This window comes from Sarcophilus harrisii, chromosome 4, assembly GCF_902635505.1.
Source record: "Sarcophilus harrisii chromosome 4, mSarHar1.11, whole genome shotgun sequence".
NCBI classification, from domain to species: domain Eukaryota; kingdom Metazoa; phylum Chordata; class Mammalia; order Dasyuromorphia; family Dasyuridae; genus Sarcophilus; species Sarcophilus harrisii.
Window position 1 is genome coordinate 411,413,386 of NC_045429.1, and position 17,002 is coordinate 411,430,387.

Sequence of the window (17,002 nt, forward strand, 5' to 3'; positions counted from 1 at the left end):
GTGCGCGCGCCGCCGCCGCGCGGGCCGTGACCTCTGACCAGAAGGGAGCGGGCTCAGGCCCAGGGCAAAGGGCGGGCGCCACCTCGCCCATCACCCCCGAGGCGCGGGACTAGGTGCTGGGGAGCCGACGTTAGCGCTACGGGAAGACAAGTCCCGGGGACTCGGGCGGGCAGGAGAGGCTGGGGGCCTCCGCCCGGGTCCGGGCCCCAGGCTGCTTCTGCCGACTTGAGGGGCGTCTTCTCCCTCCTGTGTGAGGCTGGAAGCCGGGCCAGAGGTCCTTCCCGGTGCTGGCATTCTTTGGTTCCAGCTTCCCAGAATCCTCCTCGCTCCCCCCCCCCCCCAAAGAAAAACACAACTACCACCAGACATCCACCCAAGAAGGCCGGGCCCCGGGCCCCCTCCCTCCAGTCTCGGGGACCCGGAATTTCCCCAGACTGACCGCTTGCCCCCTGGCCAGGGGCGACTCCCTGGCCGGCCCCCTGGGGCGCCTGTGCCTTGGGGGCTCTGACCCGGTTTGGGGAAGCCCTGCCAGCCCCCCAAGAGCGCCCCGAGGTCTGAGCATGGGCACGGAGGCTGGGTTCCTGGGCTCTGCCCCGGTGGCGGGGGCCGGGCAGGGCCCCCTGGCTTGGAGGGTTTGGGGTGCCGGTGGTGCAGCTCCTGGGGGGCTGGGCCCCGGCTTCGCCTGCCCCCCCCCCCAGCTGAGAGTCAGTTGTGCCATCCCAGGGGCTTGGGCTGGGGGCTGGTGGTGGGAGGGAGGGAAGGAGCCAGCGCACTCTGCGGTTGCCTGGGCGACGCTGGAAATCCTGGCCTGGGCCTCTTCCGCCTGCCAGGCCCGGCTGGGCTGAGCTTCCTGCATCAGTCACTCCCCGTCGGGGGCGGGCAGGCGGGAGGGAGGCGGGGCGGAGGAAGGGGTTGGATGTGGCAGATCGAGGCCCCGGCTGCCAGCTGCGGCCCCAGCCATGGCATCCTCCTCGGCCTCGCCAGGGAAGCCCAAGGCCAAGTACCCCTTTAAGAAGCGGGCCAGTCTGCAGGCGGGCAGTGCCCCAGGTGAGTCTGTGTACTCCCCCCCAGCTGGCCCCGGCCACGTACAGGGTGGGCATTGCCCAGGTGCCCACACGGAGGGTGATGGGGAGGCCGGGGCAGAGTCCGGAGGGCAGGAAGCCAGTGTGGAGCTGCGGGGGCGGGAGGGATTGTTTGCTGGGAAAGTGGGGGCGAGCTGGCGGGATCTGGAGCCCCGTCCCGCAGGGAACCCAGCCCGCCTCTGTCTGACATGCTGGGATTTTGTTTGCACCCACGTGCATCTGCCAGGGTGTGTGGGTATCCCCGAGCAGCGCGTAGTGCGTGAATGGAGGGGTGGGCGGGCCGTGGGAGCTGCAGGGGCCCGGACCCCCAGGGTCTCTGCCCTGCCTCTGGGTGTCTCACTGGAGGAGTACGTGCTGATTGATTGGCCCATCTGCTTTCAGCTGTGCTGTCTGGGCCCCTGGCTGGGAGTGTGTTGTTCCGCTTGTGGGCACGGTGACCCCCAGGCTGTCTGTGACTCGGGAGGGATGTCCCTGTGTCCGCCCTGCGGCCCCCTGGCTCTGATGTGCGCCCGTGGGCAGGCCGGCCCCGCTTTCTCCCATACTAGCCCCGGCAGACACCATTGCACCATTTAGGGAAGGTGATGAAGGGTGTCCTGGCTCAGTGACACTGCCAGGAGCTCCTGGCCAGCCTCCCACTGTGGGGCCCTGCTGCATAGTGAGAAACGTACTTGTATTCACGTATTTGCGGAGGATTCCCCCTTCCCCTCGAAAAGAAGCGCTTATTTTTGTTCCATTGTTCAGTGCTCTCCCTGCTGGGGCGTCCTCGGCTGTGTCATTACTGAGAATGCCCTTTTCAGGGTGTCATGGCAGTGACTGGGGGCAGGGAGCCCCGAGGCTGCTCAGGGCTTTGGGCCCTGATGGTACCAGCCCAGAGGACTCTCAGATTTGTCGTTACCCTAAGTGTGCCAGCCCTGGGGATGCTGCTGGGGTCCTTGCCTGGGACCCCAGGGATGCCGCTGGGGCCGTGGGCCTGGGACCCGGGGATGCTTGTCGGGCTGTGGGCCTGGGGCCCCGGGGATGCTGCTCTTGTTGGCCTGGAACCCTGGGGATGCCACTGGGGCTGTGGGCCTGGGACCCCGGGGATGCTGTTGGGACCGTGGGCCTGGGACTCAGGGATGCTGCTTGGGCCATGGGCCTGGGACCCGGGGATGCTTCTCGGGCTGTGGGCCTGGGGCCCCGGGGATACTGCTAGGACGGTCGGACCCCTGGGTCCCCAGGCTGTGCTAGCCGAGGTGTCGGGGTGCGTGGTAGGGAGGGTGGGGAGCTCGCTCGTCACCCTGTCAGGTGCAGAAGCCCAGAGGCCTGGGAAGGAGAACCTGCCGGCCCGAGGACAGAAGTGGGGGGGTGGGGAGGGGGGGGGTGTCGCATCTCTGGGGCCGGCGGGGCGTCCAAGGCTACTGGTTTGCCCAGATTGTATGTGACTGAGTTCTCAGTGGGGAGGAGAGGCTGCCTTTGGGCCGAAGCAGGCAGGGTTGCCTGGGGAGTAGGAGCTAAGGTTCCAGAGGCAGCTGGGTCTCCCAGAAGGCCGCGCTGCTGTTTGCTGTGGTGCAGCTGCTGCTCATACACTTGTCCCAGCCTGGGAAGGAAACCTCAGGGGCTTGTGGGGACTCGGAGAATTGGCCGTGGGAACCAGTGGTTTGCAGTAGTTAATAGCTACCATTTGTGCAGCGCTTGGGAACATTCCATTTTATTCCCCCAATTGCTGTTCTTGCTGCCATTCCACAGATGGAGAAACAGAGGCCGGCTGAGTGAGGGGCCCAGCTTGTAAGGACTGGAGGCTGGATCTGCACTCGGGTCTCTGCCTCCTGGGCTCCGGCAGGGCCTGGAGCCGGAGAGGGAGATGGGCAGCACTCCTTGGGATGCTTTAGAGGGAAAGCTTGTCCAAGCCCAGGCTGGGCGGGATGACATTTAGTCTCCCCCCTGCGGGGATTACGGGATTCTGTGAGTCAGAGGCTCCCGCCCCATGAATAGCTTTGGACTTAAGGCCCTGGGTTCTGAATTGGAATCCGGCCCCAGGACAGATTAGCTGTGACCCTGAGCAAGTCTGTAAAGTGAGAGTCAAAGCCCGGCCTGCGAGCCCTGGAAGGCAGGGGCTGTGATGGCCCCCATTCCGTGGTTGGGAAACTGAGGCAGACACACTGATAGCTGGCCCGGCCACGACTCTGGCCACTCGGCCACCTGGCCGCCTCCAAAGGCAGTAATCTGAGGTGGGGAACTTCCCCCGGCTCCCAGGGCCAGGCCAGCCGGACTCACAACCGGAGGCTTCTCTCTTCCAGTGAATTCACAAACAAAAAACCCTTCCTTTGTTGTCTAATAGTCACTTTCAGCCAGGCCCACTCATAAGGAGCCCCAAGGGTCCTCCCGGGACCTGGCAGCCTGCTTACTCGGGGGGATGGGCCAGCCTGTCCTGGGGCACTGGGGTCCCGAGACATCCCCAGGGGAGAAGGAAGCTAGAGGTCAGAGTGGGCCTCTGACCCATGGACTGGTCTTTCTCGGTCAATTAGGATTCTTCTTGCTTCTGAGCTGCTGCACCAGACAAGAGGCTGCTCTGGCTGGGGGTCCGAGGGCAACCCCAGCCCTTGGAGGATGACAGTGTGATGGTAACAGCGGCCCTTTAAGGGTTCCCTGAGGCTTGTCTCCCAGAACGAGCCACAAGCACTCACGTCCCTCACAAAGAGAGAACCCGGTCTGAGAGGGAGAGGCTGCTCCGGGCCGCTCCGCTGGTGAGCGGGAGCCTGGATCTGAACCTGCGCCCCCGGCTCTGCCAGGCCAGCCTTTTCTGCATCTCTGGGCAGCCTCTCCTGTCCCTGTCCCTGTCAGCCTTCCTCTAGGGGAGACGGGTCCCCCGGGGGGCCTCCCTGCTGCCCCACATGGGCCCTTGTTGCTCTCAGGGTGAGCGGGAACCCCAGCCTCCTCCTCCTTGGGGGTCCGGGGGGGCGCGTCCTCCCGTTCCCGAGAGAGCCTCTGTCTCTGTCTCTCTGTCTCTCTCCTCCTTTTTCTCTCCCTCCCTCTTTCTTTTCTCTCTTTCCTCTTTATTTTTCTCTCTTTTTTCTTTTTGTCTTTCCCTTCCTTCCTCCTCTTTCCCTCTCTTCTGTTTTCCCTGTCTTGATTTTTTTCTTCTCTCTTTTCCCTCCTTTCTCCCACTTTCCCTCTCTTATTTTCTCTCTCTCTCTCTCTCTCTCTCTCTTCCTTCCTTCCTTTTTTCCTTCCTTTCTCCCACTTTCCCTCTCTTCTTAGTTTCTCTCTCTTTTCTCTCTAGGTATCTTTTCCTCCCTATTTTTTCTCTCCCTCTTTCTTCTCTTTATTTTCCCTTTCTGTTTTTCTTTGTCTCTGTCCCTCCCTCCCTTATTCCTATTTTCCCTTGTCTTTCTTTTTTCTCTCTCTTCTCTCTCTGTCCCTCCCTCCCTTCTTTTCCTCCCTCTTTCTTTTTTTCTCTTTCTTCTCTCTCTCTGTCCCACCCTCCCTTCCTCTTTTCCTCCCTCTCTCCTTCCCTCTCTTCTTTTTATTTCTCCTATGTCTTTTTCTCTTTCTCCCTCTCTTCTCTCTCTATCTCTGTCCCTCCCTCCCTCCCTCCCTCTTTTCCTTCCTCCCTCCTTCCCTCTCTTTTTATTTTCCCTGTGTCTTTCTCTCTTTCTCTCTGTCTCTGTCTCTCTCTTTCTCAGGGATACTCTAGCTGTGGGGCCTTCCCTGCAGGGAGCCAGGAAAGCAGCTGTGGAAGCTTTGGGCTTCTAACAATAGAAGGAGGGCTGGGGTGGGCTATTGTGCTGGGGCAGGTGAGAGTCTCCTCTGCCTCTTGTCCCCAACCAGATTCCTGGCCTGGAGTGCCAGGGCCTGGCTCACCTGTGCGGGCGGCTGTGCTGGCTCTCGGTGCCCCCCAGGGGCAGCCAGTTTTCAGGAGGAGTGCCCTGGGCCCCTCCTCCCTGAGAGCCAAACCTTCCCTCTCCTCCTTGACGGCCGGTTCTGGCCTCTGCTTTGGTGGCCCGGGGGTTAAGGGCAAGGTCCGGCTTTGGGCTGCCCCTGGCTCACCCACCCCTGTGCCGCTCACTGCTGCAGAGCCTGAGTTTCCTGAAGTCCTGCCTCCCCCACCCCACCCCTGCCCTGGCACCCCAGGCTTCCTCCCACCCCCACCTCACCCCCGTCTGCAGCTGCACTTGGTATGGTCCGTGCCGGCTCCAGAGCCGTCCTCGGGGACTGACTGCAGCCTCACACGGGCGGGCGGGCAGCAGCTCCGGTGAGGGGCTCACGGCCACTGGCAGAGGCCTGGCCCGGGGCTGCCAGATCTCTGCAGGTAGGGGAGTGGATCAGGAGGGTGGCGTGCCAGGGGGAGAGGTGGGGGCTTGGCTCTGGGCTGAGGCAGTGAGCTTTCCTGGTCCCGAGAAAAGGGAGGCGGGCTTGGGGGCTCCTGCTGAGCCCAGAGGGGCAGCCTGGGCAGAGGGCTCTGGGGTCCTGGCGTGGGCTGGCCCCGGGCCGCTGTGGGGTCTCCATAGAGCTCTGCTGGGCAGTGCCCCCCCCAGCCTTTCCCAGGACCAGAGTGGGAGGGATTACAGGCGCGCAGCCAGAGTTTGGGCCCGATTTGTCCTGATCCTGGACATCTGGATGTTGGGGGGTGGCCGGATGGGGGCCGGGGGTGAGGTGGGTTGGGGGCCGGCAGCACCCCGGGCTCTGCACTAGACGCCGCCTCAGACCTTCAGGGCCCCGAGGTCCCGGCCCTCCTTGGGGGGGGGGGGGGGGCTTGGGCTGAAGGCAGCCGCTGCCCCCTCCTCAGATCCTCAGCAAGCCCTCCGGCCTGGGCCTCCAGACTAGCCTAGCCTGTGCTGGTGGCTCCTTCCTTGAGGGGCAGCCAGCTGTGGGGCGGAGCCAGGCAGCTTCTTGGCAGCTCCAGGGTCCTGGGGGAAGGACCAGCCCCGGGGGACACAGTCAAGTTCCCGCTCCTCCCTGGCCCTGCCCCTTGTGGGCTGTGCCCTGCCCAGGAGCTGTGGCTTCCCTTCCAGTTTGCCAGCCGGTGATTAGCCTCCCGCTCCCCTCCCCCGCCAGGGTCAGGCTCTCTTGAGTGCAGGGCGCCAGGCGAGGGCAGCTGGGGGTCCCCTCAGGCCCGGAGACCTGGGAGTGTGGGCCATGGGGGGGGGGAAGAGGGGAGGGAGGTGTCCGGGTCTGGGGCTCCGGCCCCCATCCAGAGGTCCAGGTGTCCCTGCCCTGCGGTTTCTCTGTTGAGTCTTTCCTGGTGGGAAGCCTGGGGGCAAGAAGGGGTCAAGATCAGGCCCATCTTTCTTGAAGTTCCTTGCTCAGGAGCCAGAGCCTGGCTTCCCTTGAGGGGCTGGGGGCTGCCGGGTCTTTGGGGTCACTCTCCCTTGGCCCTCCCCGCTCCTCCAGCACAGTCTCCCCTCTGGCCCTCGCTGTGAACCTGGTTTCCCCCCCTCCCCCGATCCTTGGCAGGCCCAGGCCCCAGGCTCAGAGAGAGGGGGATCGGCCAGAAATGGGGGTGGGGTGGGGGAGGCCCCCAAGGCTCGGGGGCTCTGTCCCTCTTCCTTCCTGTTCCTTACTGACCCGTCACCGTCTGTCTCTACAGAGGCTCGGGGCGGGCTGGGGGGACCCCCGCTGCAATCTGCCCGCTCCTTGCCGGGCCCTCCCCCCTGCCTCAAGCACTTCCCACTCGACCTGCGCACCTCCATGGATGGCAAATGCAAGGAGATCGCTGAGGTACCCTCCAGGCCCTGTGGCCCCCCTCCTCCCATTCCTGATGCATGACTGACCGCTCCTGCTTTCCGCCCTTTCCATCTTGATCCTCATTCACACCCTCCAAACACAGCTGGGCAGGGAGGACTGGGCTAGGAGGACCGGGAAGGGAGGACTGGGCCAGGGGCCGCCTTGCTGCTGGGGATGGGCAGAGCGTGCCTGCAGGCGCCTGTCCTCCAGGATGCCCCTGCCACCTCTGCTGTCTCTCGCCAGGAATTGTTCAGCCGCTCCTTGGCAGAGAGCGAGCTTCGAAGTGCTCCGTATGAGTTCCCAGAGGAGAGCCCCATTGAGCAGCTGGAGGAGCGGCGCCAGCGGCTGGAGCGGCAGATTAGCCAGGATGTCAAGTGAGCCAGCCCCTCCCCCCAGCTAGGCCAGGCTGGCCCCGGACTGAGGAGGGACCCGGTGTGGGGAGCTTGTGCTGCCAGTCTTAGCTGTCCTGGTGAAGCTTTAGGGCGTCTCCAGAGGCCTGGGCCTTTTCCCTTAGGCTTCCCCAAAGGGGCTCCCCCCCCCCCCCCCCCCCCCCCCCCCCCCCCCCCCCCCCCAGTCCGTTCCCATGCCCGGGGAGAAGGTACCCCATGGGGCTGGACCCTGGGTGCTCCCAGCGCTCCTTGCCCCGTTGAGGCTGTTTCTCCTGCCTCCAGGCGTGGGACCCACTTAGGGCCCGGTCAGCTGCCTGGCCTCTTTTCCCTCCAGGTTGGAACCGGACATTCTGCTCAGGGCCAAGCAAGACTTTCTGAAGACAGACAGTGATGCGGATCTACAGTGAGTGACGCCGGGTGGGATGGGCTGCTTTCTGCTTCCCACCGCCCCGGCCCCAGCCCATTCTCCAGTTTTTGGAGACTCGGTTTGCCTGACTCCCCTGGGCCGGAAGCGCTGGGGCTGGGCCTGGGAGCTTGGGCCCCCCTGTCCGGCCCCTCTCTCCCAGGGGCTCTCCACCTTGCCAGATTTAGTCTGATCCACTTTGGCCCTGGTTCAGGTCAGAACTCCTGAGCTCTGAGATCCATTGGGCTCACAGCCGGCAGCATTAAACTGTCCCTTCCAGCTCTTTCCTGCCTTCACAAAGCTTTGAGGAGTGTGATGGCCCCTCCCCGGGCCTCCCTCCTCCCCTCCCTTCACTTCGCTCTCTCTGCAGGTTGTACAAGGAGCAGAGTGAAGCCCAAGGTGACCGCGGGCCCAGGGACCGAGATGGGCACCTGGAGCGGGAATTTCAGAGGGTCTCCATCTCCGGGGAGGAGAAGTGTGGGGTGAGTGTGTCCCAGAGCTCGGGACGCCACATTCGGAGCGCTCTGCGTCCCTGGGATTAGGCCCTGCGCGTTCCCTCCAAGGCTCCGGGGTCACTTGGGACTTGGCCATGTGAGAACTCTTAAACTGCCTCCATGGCATAAGTAGGACGAAGTCCTGGGGCTTAGAGGGAAGGGGGGGGAGGGACGCAGAGACGGCCTGGAACAAGGCATGTGAGAAGGAGCCTCCTCCCTGCCTCTACCCCTGTCCTCAGGTGCCGTTCACTGACCTATTGGATGCTGCTAAGAGCGTGGTGCGGGCCTTGTTCATCCGGGAGAAGTATATGGCCCTGGCCCTGCAGAGTTTCTGCCCCACCACACGACGCTTCCTACAGCAGCTGGCCGAGAAGCCGCTGGAGACCAGGGCTTTCGAGCAGGGCCCAGAGACCCCTGTGTCTGCAGGTGCGACATCCCTTTTTGTTTTCCTTTTACTCCTCTTCCCAGAAGAGGGGCCTCAGGGCTCGCCTTCTCGATCCTGGGAATGCATTGTGTGTCTGGAATCCCCCCTCCAGGGCACTGTCATGGGCCTTACTCCATTCTGACTCCAGCTTCTCCCTCACTTGAAGGCCTCTCACCTTTCTCCTGTCCCCACTCAGATCTGCATGGGTTTCTGGGGCCTCGGGTGGGCATGCCTTGGGCTGGCACAGACCCATGTGCAAAGATGGCCTTTGGGGGAAAGATGAGGGTGGATAGGGGCGGGCGCAGCCGTTCTTCCAACGGCCTTCGGTGGCCCTGCACCTGGCCCTGGCATGATGACTTCTGGCTCCTGGGGTTGGGGAGACCCTTCTTTGGGTAAAAAGGGGGCAGAGCTGGTGAGACACACAGAGTCCTGAACCTTGCCCTCTTCCCCACTCATACACCTACCAGATGCCCCGGTGCATCCCCCAGTGCTGGAACAGCACCCTTATGACCACTGTGAGCCTTCTGCCATGCCTGCGGACCTGGGCTTTGGCCTCCGCATGGTCCGGGGAGTTGTCCACGTCTACCTGAAAAGGGGTCCCGAGGAACAGTAAGTGGGCAGGGAGGAAGGGATAATAAATAAAGGGTAGATGACCAAGTGTGGCAGAAAGGAGGTGCCAGGCAGGAGGCAAGTGGCCGGGGTGTGTGGGAGGGGCCCATTGGCGTTGGCTCTCTCAGCCAGGCTCCCACACAGGACCGAGCTGGAGCTGCGCACCTGACCAGGGTCCGTGGCCCACAGCGTCAATGTGCTGATGGCACTCATCATCAATGGTCCCATGTAAGTCCCTGAGCCTACACTTGCTCAGGGCCGGTGGGCCTCAGGCTCCACTCACTGACCCAGGCGCTCCAGCTGGCCCATGCTCTGGAGTCTCCCTTCACTGTTTCCCAGAGTCCTTCCCTCGTGGCTGCAGTGCCAGGCTCCAAATTCCAGATGCACGTGCTCAGTAGGATGAGGCTGGCTTACTTCAGAAAAGAAGGTGCCTCACGGGACTTCCACAACATCAGGTGAATTGCTTTACCATTGGCCCTTGCTCTCACTTTCTTTAAGAACAGGGACCCACTATCTTACTTTGTATTGATTTTTGTTTTCATAGCACCTAAAATTTTAGTATATCTCTCTTTCTACCTACCCAACGTCCTTCCCACTCATTGTAAGAATTCACAAGAGAAACCACAGTTCAGCCAATTCTGACCCTCTGTGTCATGGGCCAGAGTCCCCTCCCTCTGCCAGAGGCCCAATTTCCTCCTTTTCTTCCTTTCTTCCTTCCTGCTTTTCCTCTGTCTTTTCTATTTACTCTTTCCCCCTTTTCTCCTCCCTTTTTACTTTTACTCTTTGCTCTCCTTTTCTCCTCTCCCCTTTTACTCTCTTATTCTTTCTCTGCTCTCTTTTTCCCTTTCCCCTTTTCTCCTCCCCCTTTTACCCTTTCATGCTTTGCTCTCCTTTTCTCTTTCCTCTTTTTCTCCTCTCCCTTTTACTCTCTTATTTCTTTCTCTCCCCAACAACTTTCCCTTCCCTTTTCTCCTCCCCTTTACTCTCCTCTCTCTCTTTTCCTTTCCCTTTTTACTCTTTCACTCTTTCTCTACTCTCCTTTTCTCTTCCCCTTTTCTCCTCCCCTTTTTACTTTTACTCTTTGCTCTCCTTTTCTCCTCTCCCTTTTACTCTCTTATTCTTTCTCTGCTCTCTTTTTAAGCTTACTTTTCTCACTCCCTCTTTCCAAGCACACTCTCAGCCCTTTTCTCTTTCCTCTTTTTCTCCTCTCCCTTTTACTCTCTTATTCTTTCTCTGCTCTTTTCCCTTTCCCCTTTTCTCCTCCCCCTTTTACTCTTTCACTCTTTCTCTACTCTCCTTTTCCCTTTCCCCTTTTACTTTTCACTCTTTCTCTACTCTCCTTTTCTCTTCCCCTTTTCTCCTCCCCTTTTTACTTTTACTCTTTGCTCTCCTTTTCTCTTTCCCCTTTTCTCCTCTCCCTTTTACTCTTATTCTTTCTCTGCTCTCTTTTTCCCTTTCCACTTTTCTCCTCCCCTTTTACTCTTTCACGCTTTGCTCTCCTTTTCTCTTTCCTCTTTTCTCCTCTCCCTTTTACTCTCTTATTCTTTCTCTGCTCTCTTTTTCCCTTTCCCCTTTTCTCCTCCCCCTTTTACTCTTTTCCTCTTTCCTCTCTCCTTTTCCCTTTTCCCTTTTTTGCTCTCTTTCCTTTCTCTACTTTCCTACTTTCTGTTTCTCTTTTCTCCCTCCCTCTTTCCACTCTTTCTCTCTCCTTCCTTCTTTCTCCACCCGCCTCTTTCACTCTTTTTGCTCTCACTTTTTAGTAACCCTTTTTCCTCCCTCCTTTTACTCTCTTACTCTTTCTCTCTCTCCTTTTCCCTTTCCCCTTTTCTCCTTCCCCTTTTACTCTTTCCTTTTCCTCTGCCTCTCTTTCCTGCTCTCCTTTCCTTTCCCTTATATATATATATCTCTTTTCTCTTTTCCCTTTCCTTTAACATTTATACTCTCCACTCCTATTGTTTCTCTTCATTTCTCATTTCTCTTTCTCAAACCTCCGTCATCCTTCATCTCTCCTCTTCCTCTGTCTCCTCCTACTGCCCTTCTCCCCAACTTTTCCCCAGACCCATCCCCATCTGGTGCCTCCCTGAGGGACCCTTGCCCCATAAAATTTAGCACTTTTTCCACCTTGCTTCCTGGAGGCCGTGTCCCGGGGCTGTCCTGTCCAGTCAGATTGGGTTGCTCTCCTGGAGCAGGTCCTGCCCCTTTTCCCAGAGCATGCCCGGCTGCCCCTCTGTCGCCATTGGCGCTTCTGTGCCCCCTGTGGTGCCTCCAGGTGGACACGTCCTCATCTTGTGGGCCGGAAGCACCTTCTCAAGCATCCAGGGCTGCATGAGCACCTGGAAGGGGTTGTGCCGGGCCGGGGCTGGGAGCAGGCAGCTGCGGGAGGTCTTCAGGCATGAGCCTCACAGCCTAGGCTGGTGTGGGCCAGCAGTGGCACCCAGTAGGCCCCAGGGCTGGAAGGGCCCCGGGCCTGGCGGGTGCTGGGGAGGGCTCTGGGGAAGCCGGGGCTGCAGCCTCCTTGAGCACAGCTCCCCAGGGCAGAACACGGGCTGTCGATTTGGCTTGGTTCAATGCCAAATACAACCCCATTGGAGAGTCCGTCCTTCGAGAGATTTTCATCGAACAGACGTGAGAATCTAAAATACTGCCCATCATCAAAGGTAAGGGGTGTTTATGATAATAGCAGCTCACAGTGCTAAGTGCAAAGCACGTCACAAATATCCCCGTTCTCAAATTATTTCACCGGTAACGCCCTGGTGAATGCTATTACAATGAAGGTGCTCATTACAGATGAAGAAGAACTGGGCGGCATCACATGGCGCTGGCGCCGAGACCCTTTGTGTGACTTAGTTTTCTTATCTGTACAGTGGGGATAATGATAGCATCTTCCTCCCAAGGTTGCTGTGAGAATCACATCGTACTTAAACTGCTTTGCCAGTCTTAAAGGGTTGCATAAATGCTGGCTGGTCTTGTCTTTTTTATCAATGTTTCGGTTACTGTATTTGCCCAGGGTTCCGCAGCTAGTAAGTGTCTAAGGCAGGACTTGAACTCGGTCCCGGACTCTCTCTGGGTGTTACCGGGCAGTCTGTCTGTGTCCCCCCAGGAGGTGATGTCAGATTTGGAGGAGAGCAAATACCAGAATGCCGAGCTGCGCCTCTCTGTGTATGGACGATCTCGTGATGAATGGGACAAGCTGGCGCGCTGGGCCGTGGGACATCGCGTGCATTCGCCCAACGTGCGCTGGCTGGTGCAGGTGCCCCGGCTTTTGTGAGTACCCCCCAGGTCCGGGTGGTCGGGCTCCGTCCCTCGGGGAAGCCTCTGTCCCTCCCTGAGCCCCAGGGAACGAGCCCCAGGGGCGGCCCTGTGGCCCATCCGGCTCTGAGTGCGTCAAGGGGCTCCGCTTGGCACAGGGAGCTTCCTGTCCTCCTTCCCGGCGGGCTGCAGGGCTCTTGGGCTTCTGGTCCGGGCCTCCTCGTGGCTTAGGAGTCCTGAAGCTGCCTCCACTCAGAGCCCCACTCTCTGACGTGCCCTCTCCCCTCTGTTCCCACGCAGTGACGTGTACCGCACCAAGGGCCAGCTGGCCAACTTCCAGGAGATGCTGGAGAACATCTTCCTGCCACTGTTTGAGGCCACGGTGCACCCCGCCAGCCACCCAGAGCTGCATCTCTTCTTGGAGCATGTGAGTGGGGGGGCTCTCAGGGAGGCTGCCCGAGCCGTGCTGGGGACTCTGACCCCCCACCCCCCCTGTGCTCCCTCGCCAGGTGGACGGCTTTGACAGCGTGGATGACGAATCCAAGCCCGAGAACCATGTGTTCAATCTGGAAAGCCCGCTGCCTGAGGCCTGGGTAGAGGAGGACAACCCCCCCTACTCCTACTACCTGTACTACACCTACGCCAACATGGCCGTGCTCAACCACCTGCGCAGGTGAGGTGGCGGGGGCTGGGGAGCCGCGGGTACAGCCCTCGTCCTGGCTGCTGAAGGGGGAGGTGGGGTTCCTGCCAGCTCGCGAGCCCATGGAGCGAGGGAGAACTTTTCACGTGTCCCATGACAGGGGGCCGCCAGCTCTCTTTCCCATCCTCCCATCCCTGGCTGGGACCCGTGCATCGCCCGAAGCTGGTGCAGACTCAGGCCCGTGGCAGCCCTTCTCCTGCCCGCCCCCCCCCCCCCCCCGCCCCCTGCCGCTCTCCCAGGGCCTCGGCTTGGTCCCTGAGCTTTTCTGCCGTGGGTGGGGGAGGAGGTCAGGGCCTTTCGGGGCACGGACCCCGGGCCGGGAGCCGGCTCTCAGCCTGCCGTCGTCCTGTCCCCCCCCAGACAGCGAGGCTTCCACACCTTTGTGCTCCGTCCCCACTGCGGCGAGGCGGGACCCATCCATCACCTGGTGTCGGCCTTCATGCTGGCTGAGAACATCTCCCACGGGCTCCTGCTCCGAAAGGTCGGTCGGCTCCAAGCTCACGCCCCCGTCATGTCCACCTGGGGCCCTTCCCCCTTCGTCATCAGTAGATGTGACATCAGTACCCTCTGCACAGCTGAGACCCCCGTGACTGGCGGCCCTGCCCCGCCTTCTCAGCACCCTCAGAGTCTGTCAGCTCTTCCTCAGTTAGCCGCGACCCCCCTCATTCCGCACCACCTATGACCAATACCTCCCGCCCCCCTCTTCTCCATCAATACTCCTCACCACAAATCAATACCCGCTGCTCTGCTGGCACGGAACCCCCGCCATGACCACAATCGGTCCTCACCAGTGCAACAGCCCTTAATCAGCACCCCAGGAGTCAGCCCCGGCCCCGCCAGCCCCCCAGCGACACCCCCAAACCTTCCCGCCAGCACCCACCGCAGCCCGGCCCCTTCCCCCCATGGCTCCCCTTCTTGGACGGACATCGTTCAGGGTTTCCCCTTCCCCCCAATCCTCCTCCCCCAGCGATTGGCTTAAGTTGCCCCCCCCCCCCCTTAACCTTCTCCCTCCCACTGGTCAGTGTGCCCAACCTCAACTTCTTCCAGAAGCTTCCTTGTCTCTGCCGGGCTTCGCCTTTGGCCCCCCCCTCCCCCCTCCCCACAACCACGTTGGATCCCTCCCAGTAGGCCCCTAAACCCCACCCTGGGAGCCCGGCCCCCCAAATGAGGCTGACCGGGGGGAGGGGGGGAAAGAGAAGCTCTCCCGGGCATGGGGGCAGGTCAGCGCAGCGACCTGGGCCCTAACCCCCGCGCCTCCTCCCCCAGGCTCCGGTCCTACAGTACCTCTATTACCTGGCCCAGATCGGCATCGCCATGTCCCCGCTCAGCAACAACAGCCTCTTCCTCAGCTACCACCGCAACCCCCTGCCCGAGTACCTGTCCCGGGGGCTCATGGTCTCGCTCTCCACCGACGACCCCCTGCAGTTCCACTTCACCAAGGTCAGAGCCAAGGGCCGGTGCTGCCCCCTGCGGGGGGATTGCGGCGCTGGGGCTCCTTCTCCCCTGGGAGCTGGGAGGCCCCGGCCTGGCCTTCCCCCCCTCTCCTCTCCCCCTCCCCCCCTCAGGCCCCTCTCCCCAGTGTGCCAGGGCGGGGCCGCGGCCGGAGCCAGTTGGGGTGGGGGGCTCCTAACCAGGCTCTCCTGCCCCAGGAGCCGCTGATGGAGGAGTATAGCATCGCCACCCAGGTGTGGAAGCTGAGCTCCTGCGACATGTGTGAGCTGGCCCGCAACAGCGTGCTCATGAGCGGCTTCTCTCACAAGGTAACGGCGCCCCAGGGATGGAGCGGGGGGGGGGGAGGGGGAGGGGGCAGGCAGAGGGGCCCAGAGGCTGGCCCCCCTCCCCGGGGGTCTGGGTTCAGCAGCCTGCCCTTCTCAGGTGAAGAGCCACTGGCTGGGGCCCAACTACACCAAAGAAGGGCCCGAAGGCAACGACATCCGCCGCACCAACGTGCCGGACATCCGCGTGGGCTACCGCCACGAGACGCTGTGCCAGGAGCTGGCGCTCATCACGCAGGCGGTGCAGAGCGAGACGCTGGAGCCCATCCCCGAGGAGGCTGGCCTCACCATGAGCCCCGGGCCGCACTGAGCCCGGCGCTGCCCGCCCACCCACCCTCTGCCGGACTCTGCCCGTGCCTGCCCCTGCCCGCCTCCCTCCGTCCCCCACCAGGCTGCCGCAGGGAGGAGCGGGCCGCGCTTGGCTCGAGCCCTCAGGAGGCCCTGCTCTGGAGCTCTTTGGGGCTGAATTATGTGTTGTGACGCAAAAGGGCTGGGCCCAGCACTGCCCAGGGAGGCTTCTCCCTCCTGCCGGGCACTGCCTGGAGAGGCTCCTCCCTCCTGCCGGGCACTGCCTGGAGAGGCTCCTCCCTCCTGCCAGGCACTGCCTGGAGAGGCTCCTCCCTCCTGCTGGGCATTGCCCAGGGAGGCTCCTCCCCCCTGCCCAGCTGTGCTCTGGGAATCTCCTCTCCCCTGCCGGGCACTGTCTGGAGAGGCTCCTCCCCCCTGCCGGGCACTGCCTGGATAGGCTCCTCCCTCCTGCCTGGGCGCTATCCCTGGGAGGCTCCTCCCTTCTGGTGGGCATTGCCCAGGGAAGCTCCTCCCTCCTGCCGGGCACTGCCCAGGGAGGCTCCTTCCCCCATGCCCAGTACTGCCCTGGCAGGCTCCTCCCTCCTGCCTGGCACTCCACAGCCTTTCAGAAGCCTGGCAGCCACACGCCTCAGGCAGCTGTGGACAGGGGTGTTTGTGTGGTTGGGGAGCGGGTTTTCTAGAGCTGCTCGGTGCTCTGGGATAGGTGTCGCTGGCCCTGTGGCTACAGACTGCCCGGGGGTGCTCGGGTCGGCTGCATCCTGCCTGAAGGCTGGGGCTGCTGTATTTGCCCTGGCCCTGGTCAAGGCGGCACCTCTCCAGCTGTTACTGGTGGGTTCCCCTCTTCTCACGTTGCCATTGCCATTCTGTGGCTGGTCCTGTCTCCGTGCCCATTCCTGGTGGGTGTGGCGGGGTAGGAGGAAGGGTACAGGCCGGGCCCAAGGCCGGCGGCTTCCCTCCTCACTGCCCGCCCAGACGAACTCATGTTGTAGCTTTTTGTGCCGCTGAAGAGGAGGGGGCCCGCCTCAGCCAAAGCACGGGGCGGCCAGGGGAGCTGGCTCTTGGTGAGAGAGTGCCGGGGAGGCCCCATTTGTGCCTCTCCCCTCCTTAATCCCTCGATGTCTTTGTCACTGGCCAAGCTGGAACTGTGTTTTTCATTGCTGTGAAATATGAGATTTCAAATCAGTCCCTCTTCAAAGCATGAGAAAAAAAATAAAGGTTATTTAAGTAACGTGGTCTTTGGGGGAGAAAAATGAGCATTGCGCGTGAGGGGTGCAGGGCACAGGCCCAAGAATTGGAAGGAACTGTGCAGGTCTGAGCCCAGCTCCCTCACTTTCCAGGTGGGGAAACTGAGGGTTCAGCACCTCGCTTAGGGGCCAGCCGGTTTGTGTGGGAAGCCGTGTGCTGCCTGTGCCGGAGCTGGCACCCCATCTGTGGTACCCGCCTGGGCGGGCAGGCAGTGCCCTGCCCCCGCTCCTTGCCCACTCGTGGGTCAGAGTGGGCTGGGTTTTGGAGTGCTGAATTCAGGGGGACACGGCAGGCTATTACAGCCGGCAAGGAAGGTGGCTCTGCTGGGAAGAGGAAGGGGTACGGTAAAGTAATTGCAACATTGCCTTTCCCCTCCCAGCTCCAATGATAACAGGAGTTGTGTAGAATTGTGTTAGCCCCGAAAGGTGAGAGAGTCGCCATTTTGTGAGACTCAAGTGTAACAAGTCCGTGAGGTGAGCAGGCCCAAGGCTTTGGAGGGAGAGGATCTGGATTCTGATCCTGCCTCGGCCATTTAGTTGGGTGACTTGGATCCTGGACATTCTTTCCTGTATGTCGAAGAAGGAGGTCAGACAACTGGTCTCGGGGTCCCTTTCAGCCTT

The 17,002-nt window shown here is 61.4% G+C and overlaps 1 protein-coding gene across 1 annotated transcript; it reads left to right on the plus strand.

The window, feature by feature from the left end:
• Positions 1-880: 880 nt before the first annotated feature.
• Positions 881-16,365, plus strand: AMPD2 (adenosine monophosphate deaminase 2). Its single transcript, XM_031968705.1, has 17 exons — positions 881-1,047; positions 6,649-6,779; positions 7,029-7,159; positions 7,509-7,577; positions 7,948-8,059; positions 8,311-8,497; positions 8,963-9,104; positions 9,377-9,559; positions 11,294-11,541; positions 11,630-11,729; positions 12,186-12,368; positions 12,654-12,780; positions 12,863-13,026; positions 13,414-13,534; positions 14,320-14,493; positions 14,703-14,813; positions 14,929-16,365. Exons 1-17 carry the CDS (start codon positions 960-962, stop codon positions 15,136-15,138), a joined length of 2,481 nt encoding a protein of 826 aa, XP_031824565.1. The 5' UTR covers positions 881-959; the 3' UTR covers positions 15,139-16,365.
• Positions 16,366-17,002: the final 637 nt, after the last annotated feature.